Source organism: Eriocheir sinensis, chromosome 19 (assembly GCF_024679095.1).
Source record: "Eriocheir sinensis breed Jianghai 21 chromosome 19, ASM2467909v1, whole genome shotgun sequence".
Taxonomy (NCBI): Eukaryota; Metazoa; Arthropoda; class Malacostraca; order Decapoda; family Varunidae; genus Eriocheir; species Eriocheir sinensis.
In genome coordinates, this window is record NC_066527.1 from 19,434,824 (window position 1) to 19,446,669 (window position 11,846).

The 11,846-nt window shown below is 46.1% G+C and overlaps 1 protein-coding gene across 1 annotated transcript; it reads left to right on the plus strand.

Annotated features, from left to right (window-relative positions):
* Nucleotides 1-3,995: 3,995 nt before the first annotated feature.
* Nucleotides 3,996-11,831, plus strand: LOC127001005 (tubby-related protein 4-like). Its single transcript, XM_050865180.1, has 4 exons — nt 3,996-4,010; nt 5,506-5,613; nt 9,017-9,201; nt 11,819-11,831. Exons 2-4 carry the CDS (start codon nt 5,557-5,559, stop codon nt 11,829-11,831), a joined length of 255 nt encoding a protein of 84 aa, XP_050721137.1. The 5' UTR covers nt 3,996-4,010; nt 5,506-5,556.
* Nucleotides 11,832-11,846: the final 15 nt, after the last annotated feature.

Consider the following 11,846-nt stretch of genomic DNA (forward strand, 5'->3'; position numbering starts at 1 on the left):
CCTCCTCCCTTCCCTTATTTCCCCCTTTTCTTTCTCTTCCTTACACTTTCCTATCCTCCTCTCCCTCTCCCTTTCCCCTTCCTCCCTCTCTCTCGTCCCTGTATTAGCCGAGGCGTGGCGGGGTGTATCCATTTTATCCCCCCGTGTTATTTATCCTGCAAATCTCGCCTTCCTAAACTCCAATAATGAGCAAACCGTGCCCGCTAACATGGGGGCGTCTGGCAACACCACCACCATAGCGGGGAGCGAGTTGCCAGGTTTTGTTTTTGTTGAGGTGATTATTTTTTTTTTTTTTTTTTTATAAGGAGGGGGAGTGGTTGTGTGGTGGTGGTGGTGGTGGTGTGTATGTGGGGGGGGGGGGGATAGTGTTTGGTGTTTTTTTTGTTGTTGTTTTTCTTAATGGTTTGTGTTTCTTTCTTCTTTCTGTTTTTTCTTTGTTGTTTTCTTGCTTTCTGTGTCTTTTTAATTTGTTTTTTTTTTTTTTTCTTGGAGGTTTAATCGTTTTTTTCTTTTCTTTCTCTCTCTCTCTCTCTCTCTCTCTCTCTCTCTCTCTCTCTCTCTCTCTCTCTCTCTCTCTCTCTCTCTCTCTCTCTCTCTCTCTCTCTCTCTCTCTCTCTCTCTCTCTCTCTCTCTCTCTCAGTTCTTCCTTTCCTAACTATTATTTCAAGCTTTCTTACACTGGGAGAGAGAGAGAGATAGTACTAATACCCTCACTCCGTGCCTATCAATCTCTCCTTCCCTCCATTCTATCGCTATTTTCCTCTCTTTCCTCCTTCTCTCCCTCCCTCCTTCCTCCTCCTCCTCCTCCTCCTCCTCTTCCTCTTCCTCCTTATACAAACAGGGAGGAAAAGGGTTGGGAGGAGGAGGAGGAGGAGGAGGGGGGGAGAGAAAATGAGTGAGGGGGCAGGGGGAGAGGAGGGAGAGAAAATGAGAGAGAGAGAGAGAGAGAGAGAGAGAGAGAGAGAAGGGAGGGAAAGTAGTATATATATTTCTCTTTTCCGGGTTGACGATTTTTTCTCTCTCTCTCTCTCTCTCTCTCTCTCTCTCTCTCTCTCTCTCTCTCTCTCTCTCTCTCTCTCTCTCTCATACCTATACCTATTCATACATAAAGAATTACGTTTAAGAATTGAGAGAGAGAGAGAAACATGGAGGGAGGGAGAGCTAGTCTATTACCTCCCTGTATTGATTTTCCCTCCCTCTCCCTCTCCCTCTCTCCCTCCCTCTCTCTCTCCCTTCCTTCCTTCGCTTTCTTTTCCTACCTCCATTCCTTCCTTCTCTTTATATGGCCACAGGGGAGAGAGAAAGGAGGGATGGAGAGAAGGAGGGAAGGAGGGAGGGAGGGAGAGGAGGTGGAGGAAAGGGAGGGAGAGAGGTTATTGGAGACGGTTGGAAATGTCTTAAGATAAAGGGAGAGAAAAGGGAGGAAGGGAGGGAGGAAATGGAGGGAAGGAAGGGAGAGAAAGAAAATGAAGTCGGTACGAGAGATAGAGAGAGAGAACAATGGTAACAATACGGCAGAACAGTGGAGAAAAAACTTCCTATATTACTCTCTCTCTCTCTCTCTCTCTCTCTCTCTCTCTCTCTCTCTCTCTCTCTCTCTCTCTCTCTCTCTCTCTCTCTCCTTCGTTCCTTCTTTCATTCCTTCTTTCATTCCTTCATTCAATCATTCATTCATTTCTTCCCTTCCTTCCTTCCTTCCTTCCTTCCTTCCTTCCTTTCTTTTCTTTTCTTTTTTTCCTTCCTTACTTTCTTTTCTTTCTTCCTTTCTTTCTTTCTTTCTTTCTTTCTTTCTTTCTTTTTCTCTTCTTTCCTTCCTTCCTTCCTTCCTTCCTTTCTTTCTTTTTTTCTTTCTTTCTTTCTTTCTTTCTTTCTCTCTTCCTTACTTCCTTCCTTCCTTCCTTCCTACTTTCATTATCGTCTCCTTCCTTCCTTCATTCATTCATTCATTCTTTCCTCTTTCATTTCTGTCTTTTCCCTTCCTCTTCGTCCTCCTGCTCCTCCTCCTCCTCCTCCTCCTTTTTTCTCTTTCCTTTGTATATCTTTCCAATAGCTTTCTCATATCTCCTCCTCCTCCTCCTCCTCTTCTTCCATTATCTTCCCTTCCCTCCCTCCTTCCCTCCTTTCCTCCCTTTTATTTCCTCCTCCACCTGTCACTATCTCAGGTGTGTCTCTTAATTACTCTCTCTCTCTCTCTCTCTCTCTCTCTCTCTCTCTCTCTCTCTCTCTCTCTCTCTCTCTCTCTCTCTCTCTCTCTCTCTCTCTCTCTCTCTCTCTCTCTCTCTCTCTCTCTCTCTTCCCTTCCCTTCTTTTCACCTCCCTTCCCCTCCTTTCCCCTCCCTTCCCTTCCCCTCCCTTCCCTTCCCTTCCCCTCCCTTTCCTTCCTTCCTCTCCCTTATACCTTTCACCTTTTTTCCCTTTCTTTTTCTCCTCTCCTCTTCCTTCCCTTCTCATCCCATTCCCCTCCCCCCCTTTACTCCTTTCCCCTCCCCTTCCCATACCTTCCCCACCTTACCTCCCTTTTTCCTCCCTTTTTTCTCTCCCTTTGCGTGTGTGTGCCGTCAAAGGGAGGGAAATGAACGTTCTTTTTCATCTTTAGTGGAAGAGGAAGAGGAGGATTAGGAGGAGGAGGAGGAGGAGGAGGAGGATTCACATGTATTGAGGTCTGCTTCTCTTCCTTTCTTTCTTTTTTTCTTTATCTTTTTCTTTCTTTTTCATTCTATCTTTTTTTTCTCATTTCCTCCTCCTCCTCCTCCTCTTCCTTCTCCTTTTGTTTATGTTTTCTCTTCCTTTCTCTCTCTTCCTCCTCCTCCTCCTCCTCCTCCATTCTTTATTTTTTCTCTCTCCCCTATTTTTTTTTGTTAGTTTTCTTTATCTTTTATTTTCTTTCTTATATTTTGTCTTTTTTTCTCTCCTCCTCCTCCTCCATTCTCTGTTCTTCTTTGTTCCTCTCCCTTTTATGTCCAGTCTCTTTCCCGTCCTTCTATTCTCTTTCTTTCTTTCTTTCTTTCTTTCATTTATCCTTCCTTCTCTTTTCCTCTCCTCCTTTCAATTCCCTCCTTTCCTCTCTCTTTATTCCCTTTCGCTTCCTTTTCCGTCATTCTTTTTCTTCCTTTTTGTCCATCAGTTTCTCCTTTCTTTTTTATTTTCTTTATCTCCCTTCTTTCCTTTCATATCATTTCCCTCTTTTCACCTTCCTTTCCTTTCCTTCTTCCCTCTTTCTTTCTTTTCCCTCCTTGTCTTTCTTCCATCTCTTTCTCTTCGTCCTTTGCTATTTCCCTTTTTCCTTTTCCATTTCTAAAGCCTTCATTTCTTTCTCCACTCCACTCCACAACCACTCATTTCTTCCTCCTCTTCCACCACCACCAACATCTCCACTAACCATCCACCCTCTCTCTCTCTCTCTCCCCCACCCGTAGGTCACGTTGGTCAAGTGGAACGAGCCTTACCAGAAGCATCATCTCTGTGTTTTCATCTTCATTTCACTTCCCATTAATATCTCCTCTAAAGAATATAACCCTAACTGACCTACTAACAACCCTCTCTCTCTCCTCCATCCCTAGGTCACGTTGGTCAAATGGAACGAGCCTAACCAGAAGCATCATCTCTGTGTTTTCATCTTCATTTCACTCCCCATTAATATCTCCTCTAAAGAATATAACTAACTAACCTTCTAACAACCCTCTCTCTCTCCCCCATCCGTAGGTCACATTGGTCAAGTGGAACGAGCCTTACCAGAAGCTCGCCACGTGTGACTCCTCGGGCATCATCTTCGTGTGGATCAAGTACGAGGGCCGCTGGAGCATCGAACTCATCAACGACAGAAACACGCCCGTCACGCACTTCTCCTGGAGCCACGATGGTCGCATGGCGCTCATATGCTACCAGGTGTGTGGGGGGGGTGTAAGGATGTGTGCATGGGAAGGGATGTATTGGAAAAAGATGGGAGGGGAAGATGTTATGGGTAAAAGAGAGGGGAAAGATGTGATGCCATGGCGCTCATATGCTACCAGGTGGGGGTGACAGAGGGGGATGTGTATGGGGTGTGTAGGGGGAAGGTGTAAGGGAATGAAAAGGGTGTAAAGAGGGGTTGGAGTGTATGGGTGTATGGGTGTGTGTGTGGAGGGGGGATGTGTAGGAGAAGGTAATATGTGTAAGGGGAGATGTGTGTGTGAGGTAGCGGGGGGGAGGGGGTATGTAGGTGTGTGTGTGTGTGTGTGTGTGTGTGTGTGTGTGTGTGTGTGTGTGTGTGTGTTTAAAGGGAGAATATTTTTGATGCTGTGAATGTGAAGATAAAAGATAGTTCGGTGTTTCTTTTTTACCAGGTGTGTGTGTGTGTGCGTGTGCGTGAGAGAGAGAGAGAGAGATCTTCTTTGCCTCTTCCTTTCATGTCCTTTCTCGTTCATGGCATTCATATACATAAATTATCCCTCCGTCCGCCGCCATTGTTCTCTCTCTCTCTCTCTCTCTCTCTCTCTCTCTCTCTCTCTCTCTCTCTCTCTCTCTCTCTCTCTCTCTCTCCAAACTTGCCTCATATTTTCTCTCCTAAAGTTCAACACAGTGGGTCATCGTGAGAGAGAGAGAGAGAGAGAGAGAGAGAGAGAGATGGTCGAAAATATATATAATCAATCAACTTTTTTACCCACCCTTTTTCCCTCCCTTCCCTCCCTCCCCCCTTCCTTCCTTTCCACAATCCTCCCATCTCTTCATTTCCTCTCTCTCTTTTCCCTCCATCCCATCTTTTTCTTCCTTCAATGTTTATCTATATGTATAACCTTCCCTTATCCCTATGTATGAGCCTTTACCAGGAAGGAGGAAAAGGAGAGAGGAGAAAGAGGAGAGATAAAAAGGCTTACATATTTCAGTTTAGTTTCAGTTTATAACCATCATATATACACACTGTTGAAGGAAGGATTAGATATACTGTTAATGGCTTATCCACACGCTCATACACACGCTTAGAGCCTCATATACACTGTCAAGATGTTTAATGTCTAATAACACTCATTGCCCTTCCTTGATCAACCTGTAACCGTGATTAGTTTCAGTTTATAACCATCATATATACACTGTTGAAGGAAGGACTAGATATACCGTTAATAGCTTATTCACACTCTCATACACACGCTTAAAACCTCATATACACTGTCAAGATGTGTAAGTCTAATAACACACATAGTCCTTCCTTGATCAACCTGTAACACTGATGAAGGAAGGATTAGATATACTGTTAATGGCTTACACACGCTTATACACACACTTAAAACCTCATATACACTGTCAAGATGTGTAAGTCTAATAACACACATAGTCCTTCCTTGATCATCCTGTAACACTGATGAAGGAAAGATTGGATATACTCGTTAAAAGCACACCTTTCTTACATACACACACATTATTTTCTCATTCCCTATGTTACTTTTCCTTCTCATAACTTGCAGACATTCATACATATAGACATACTCATTACTCCTCAACGTGTAACCCCGTGTATCTTGTCTCCCCCAGGACGGGTTTGTGCTGGTTGGCTCCGTGGCGGGTCAGCGGTACTGGTCGTCCATGCTCAACCTGCAGAGCACCATCACCTCGGGTGTCTTCACCCCCGAGGACCAGCAGGTGAGGGCTGGGGCTGGGGAGAAGAAGGGGAGGAGGAGGTGGGGAAGGACAGGGGAGGGTGAGGAGAAGATGAAAGAGGAAAGGAAGGAAAGGAGATGGGGAGGTAGGGAGGACTGAGGGAAGGAAGGGGAAGGAAGGAAGGGGAGGTGAGAAGGGGAAGGAAAGGGAAAGGTGAGGTGGGGAGGAAAGGTAAGGTATGAGAAAGGGGAGGGTGAGGGGGAGATGGGAGAGTAAGGGAAGGGAAGGAGATGGGGAGGTAGGGAGGATTGAAGGAAGGAAGGGCAGGGGAAGAGGAGGTGATAAGGGGAAGGAAAGGGGAGGGTGAGAGAGGTTTGAGGCAGCTGGGGGTAGAGTGTTAGTGTAGTGTGTTCGTGTGTGTGTGTGTGTGTGTGTGTGTGTGTGTGTGTGTGTGTGTGTGTGTGTGTGTGTGTGTGTGTGTGTGTGTGTTAAAGGTTTATTGTGTACGTGACCTTTTAGACTACAAGAACAAGGAGGTAATGACTACAAACTAAAGAAGACTAGACGTGGTAACAAAACCAAGTAATTTAGGTGTCCATTTAGAAGTATTGACGTTTGGAAGGAACAGGAGGGGCGGGAAGAGAGGGAGGTGTAGGCAAGGAACATCCACGACTCTGAAGCTGAACTGGATAAAAATAGACGTGGAGACAGGACAACACAGAATACTAATTAGGTCCATATTACCAGACACCTTCAGCTCCCACAAAAACTTTCAGCCGTATTACTAAACATTTCCTTGCCCAAGTATACACATATTTGGCAAGGCTTTCGTAGGAGTTTTGGGCATTTCCAGGAGTAGTTTTATGGCCCTGGTGGTAGTTTGACCCTTTTTCTGTGCCGTGAAGCTAAAGAAACATATATTTGACAAGGCTTTCGTTGGAGTTTTGGGCATTTCCAGGAGTAGTTTTATGGCCCTGGTGGTAGTTTGACCCTTCTTCTGTACCATGAACCTAAAAACACACATATTTGACAAGGCTTTCGTAGGAGTTTTGGGCATTTTCAGGAGTAGTTTTATGACCCTAGTGGTAGTTTGACCCTTCTTCTGTACCTCGAACCCAAGTACACACATTTGACAAGGCTTTCGTAGGAATTTGGGGCATTTCCAGGAGTAGTTGTATGGCCCTGGTAGTAGTTTGACCCTTCTTCTGTACCATGAACCTAAAAACACACATATTTGCCAAGGCTTTCGTAGGAGTTTTGGGCATTTTCAGGAGTAGTTTTATGGCCCTAGTGGTAGTTTGACCCTTCTTCTGTACCTCGAACCCAAGTACACACATTTGACAAGGCTTTCGTAGGAATTTGGGGCATTTCCAGGAGTAGTTTTATGGCCCTGGTGGTAGTTTGACTCTTCTGGCTGGTCCCACTCCCACTAGTCCCATAACAAGACCCAGAGAGAGATTAACCGATCAACTCATTCTAAAATCACGCTTGTTATTAGTTATCAGGTATCATCATAGTTATTCATCTGCGCAAGAGCGAATATAACGTTCCCAGGCATAGGTAAAGCAAGTGGTTTAGTCTGTTTCTAGGGTTACTGTACCGCGTGAGGATTAGATGGTTACGATGGGCAGACTATTTGTTGCCTGTTTTGCCGTGCTTCCATGCTTCCTTCACCCCCTCTTCCTCCTCCTCCTCCTCTTCCTCCTCTTGTCTCTTAGGGTATACTCTAGCGCCTGAGGACTAGATGGTTACGATGAGCAGATTCTGTGTTGCCTGTTTTGCCGTGCTTCCATGCTTCCTTCACCCCCACTTCCTCCTCTTCCTCTTCTTGTTCTTCTTTTCTTCCTTGTTGCTGACGCACTCTCTTTTATCACTTCTTTCATTTTATTTTCGTTTATTTTTGTTTTATTTTCTTTGCTGTTCAGTGATCTTTCCTCTCTTTTGTCCTCCTCCTCCTCCTCCTCCTCCTCCTCCTCCTCCTCGTCCTCCTCCTCCTCTTCCATATGTAACGCGCACATACATACCGCCACCCTTTCCTTCTCTCCCTCTCTTCCTCCCTCTCCCTCCCTCCCTCCCTCCCTTCTCTCCACTTCCTCCTCGTTCACACAAACAAAACGATCAAATTAGTATCCCTCCCTTTACTTCCCTTTTCTCCTCCCCTCTTTCTCTCCCCTCTCTCCCCCCTCTCTCTCCCCTCTTTCTCCCCTCTCTCCCTCCCTTCCTCTCTCTCTCCCCGTCTCACTTTCATTGTTCTCTCTCTCGGCCACACCCTTTCTCTCCCCTCACTTCCTCATTCCTCCCCTCTTTCCTCGTTTACCTCCCTCCCTCCCTTCCTTCCTCCTTCCCTTCCTTCCCTTCCTTCCCTCCCTTTCCTTCTATTGTATCGCTTCATTTATCTTCTCGCTTTTCTATTCCTGTTTCTCTTTCTGTTTTGTAATTTGTTTGTCTGTCTGTATGTCTGTCTGTCTGTCTGTCTGTATGTCTGTCTGTATGTCTGTCTGTCTGTCTCTCATTCTCTGTGTTTCTGGCTGTCTGTGTTTGGCTCTGTTTATATGTCTGCCTGTCTTTCTGTCTTTAACTGGTTGTGTTTGTGTCTGTGTCTGTCTGTATGTATGCCTGGGTCAATGTCTGTATGTTTGTCAATCCATCTATCTCTGTCTGTCTATCTATCTATCTGTCTGTCTGTCTGTCATCTAACATAATTATACTCTCATATAATACCCCCGTTACTTTCACCTCCCACCTGTAATTACCTTCTCTTACCTTCCCTCGCCAATCCATCTGTCTGTCTGTCTATCTGTGTATCTTTCTATCTATCTATCTATCTATCTGTCTGTTTGTATCACCTAACTTATCCTCTCCCTTATAATATCCTCGTAACTTTCACCTCCCACCTGTAATTACCGTCTCTTACCTTCCCTCTTCAGTCCATCTGTCTGTCTGTCTATCTTTCTATCTATCTATCTATCTATCCATCTGTCTGTCTGTTTGTATCACCTAACTTATCCTCTCCCTTATAACATCCCCGTAACTTGCACCTCCCACCTGTAATTACCTCACCTAACTATCCCTCTTCAATCCATCTGTCTGTCTGTCTGTCTATATCTCTCTGTCTGTCTGTCTGTCCTATCCTCTCCCTTATAACATCCCCGTAACTTGCACCTCCCACCTGTAATCACCTCACCTAACCATCCCTCTTCAATCCATCTGTCTGTCTGTCTGTCTATCTATCTGTCTATCTGTCTGTCTGTCTGTCCTATCCTTTCCCTTATAATATCCCCGTAACTTTTTTTTCTTTTACAGCTAAGGAGACAGTTCAAGGGCGTCAATAAAAAATAAAAAAGCCCGCTACTCACTGCTCCCGAACAGAGGTCAAAGGCACCTCCCACCTGTAATCACCTCACCTAACCCTCCCTCTCGTCTCACCTGCCCACTCGTCCCACAGGTGTACTTCGGCACCACGTCGGGGCTGGTGATCGTGATGGACGTCCACGGTGCCATGGTGTCTCAGGTGCCGCTGCTGGACGACACCGCCATCACGCACCTCGCCTGGTCCTGCCCAAAATTCAAGATGGAGGAAAATGACGAGGCGACGGGCACGGCGAAGAGCGGTGAGCAGGGGGGGGAGGGGCAGAGGAGGGGGGGAGGGGGAGGGGAAGGGGTGAAGGCGGGGAGTGGGGAGTGAAGATTAGGGTAGATATAGGGAAGAGGGGGTGGAGGAGAGGAGGGGAATGGGGTGAAGGTAGGGAGTGGGGAGTGAAGATTGGGGTAGATAAAGGGAAGAAAGGGGGGAGGAGGGGAATGGGGTGAGTGTTTGTGATGGGAAAAGGGAATAGAGGTCTGGGTTGGGGGTTTTGGGGAGTGGGGGGCGGGGGGAAGGGGTGAAGATTGAGGTAAGGGAAGGGAAGGGAAGGTGAGAGATAAGGGAAGGGAAGGGAAGGGAAGGGAAAGTGAAAGGAAGATGAGAGGGGAAGAGGAGGATGAGAGGAAGAAAAGGGAAGATATGAGGAAATTGAAGGGGAAGATGAAGAGATGAGAGAGGAAGGGAAGGGAAAATGAGAGGGGAAGGGAAGGGGAAGGAAGATGAAGAGATGAGAGAGGAAGGGAAGGGAAAATGAAAGGGGAAGGGAAGGGAAGGGAATTGGAAGGAAAGTGAAGGGGAAGATTAAAAGATGAGAGAGGAAGGGAAGGGAATTGGAAGGGAAAGTGAAGGGGAAGATTGAAATATGAGAGGGGAAGGGAAGGGAAGGGAATTGGAAGGGAAAATGAGAGGGGAAGGGAAGGGGAGGGAATTGGAAGGGAAAGTGAGAGGGGAAGGGGAGGATGAGGGGAAGGAAGGGGAAGATAAGAGGAAGGTGAAGGGGAAGATTAAAAGATGAGAAAGGAAGGGAAGGGAATTGAAAGGGAAGATGAGAGGGGAAGGGGAGGATGAGGGGAAGGAAAGAGAAGATAAGAGGAAGGTGAAGGGGAAGATTAAAAGATGAGAAAGGAAGGGAAGGGAATTGAAATGGAAGATGAGAGTGGAAGGGGAGGATGAGGGGAAGGGAAGGGAAGTTGATGAAGAAACCCCCCCCTCCCCCCCCCCAGTGGTCCTCTCTCTCTGCTGGCCGTGAGGTCATACTGCTGGCCTCGTCTACCTCCTGCGGAGGGTACCCCACCTCCGCCCACGACTCTCTGGACCAGTCATCAGGGCAGGCCCACGGTCATCAGGACAGGTGAAGGGAAAGATTAAAGATAAGAAGGAGGAAGGAAGGGAATTGAAAGGAAGATGAGAGTGGAAGGAGGATGAGGGAGGAGGAGGAGGAGGAGGAAGAGGAGGGAAAGAGGAGGAGAAGGAGGAGGAAGAGGAGGGAAACAGGAGGGGAGGCTCTTGTGTACGTGCGTGTGCGTGTGTGCGTGTGTGTGTGTGTGTGTGTGTGTGTGCGTGTGTGTGTGTGTGTGTGTGTGTGTAATAATAGTAATGAACGACTGTAACTCCCTGCGACACACACACACACACACACACACACACACACACACACACACTTTATGAGTACATGCAAATTAGTAGGATAATTATTACATATGTTCGTACTTAGCGGAACTCGCATATATTTCTCTCTCTCTCTCTCTCTCTCTCTCTCTCTCTCTCTCTCTCTCTCTCTCTCTCTCTCTCTCTCTCTCTCTCTCTCTCTCTCTCTCTCTCTCTCTCTCTCTCTCTCTCTCTCTCTCTCTCTCTCTCTCTCTCTCTCTCTCTCTCTCTCTTCCTGTCTTTCTTAAACTCTTCCTTCCTTCCTTCCTCCCTTCCTTGCTTCCCTCCCTCCCTCCCTCCTTTTCCCTCCTTGTCTTCCTTTCCTCCCTTCCTCTCCTTCCATTCCCTTATATCCAACCTACTCACACACGCAAAATTATTCTTCCAACTTTGTGAATAAAAAAGTTTGCAATTTATATAAGGAAGGGAGGAAGGAAGGAAGGAAGGAAGGAACAAAGAAAGAAAGAAAGAAAGAAAGAAAGAAAGAGAGAGAGAAAGAAGGAAAGAAAGAAATAGAAGAGGAGAGAGAGAGAGAGAGAGAGAGAGAGAGAGAGAGAGATTCCTTATTTTCTTCATTTCCTCCTCCTCTTCCTCCTCCTCTTCCTCCACCATTCTTTCTTTCTACCTTTCTCTTTTCCTTTCTTTCTTCTCCTATCTTCCTCCTCCTCCTCCTCCTCTTCTTCCATCTTCTTCCTCCTCCTTCTTCCTCTTCCTTCCCTTTATCTTCCTCTCCCAGCCACGCCTTAAGCAAATATACACACACACACACACACACACACACACACACACACACGCGCCCTTTTTCCTTCTCCTCTTCCTCCCTTTCCTTCTTTTCCTTCTTTTCTCCTCTTTACCTCCCTTTCCTTTCCCTCCTTCCCCTTTTCTTCTCTACCTCCCTCTCATTATTCTCTTTCTCTCCCTTCATCCTTCTCCTATCTCCCTTCCCTTCTCTTCATTCCTCCCTTTCTTTTTCCTTCTTTTTTCCGTCATTTTCTCCTCCTTTTCTTCTTCAACTTGTTTCTCTATTCTTTTTATTCCTTCCATCTGTTTTCCTTTTCTTTCTCCGTTCTCCTTTTTCTTATTCTGTTTTCCACTCCATTTCTTTTCCTTTTCTTATTGCTATCTTCCTTTTCTTTACTCTAAATTCTAAGCCTACTCCTTCCTTTAATCTACCCTTTCCGTATACCTAATACCTCCTCTAATCTAATCTAATCCTAAATCACCCCCCCTAAATAGATTACCTTTCTAAGCACAACAGGTAACT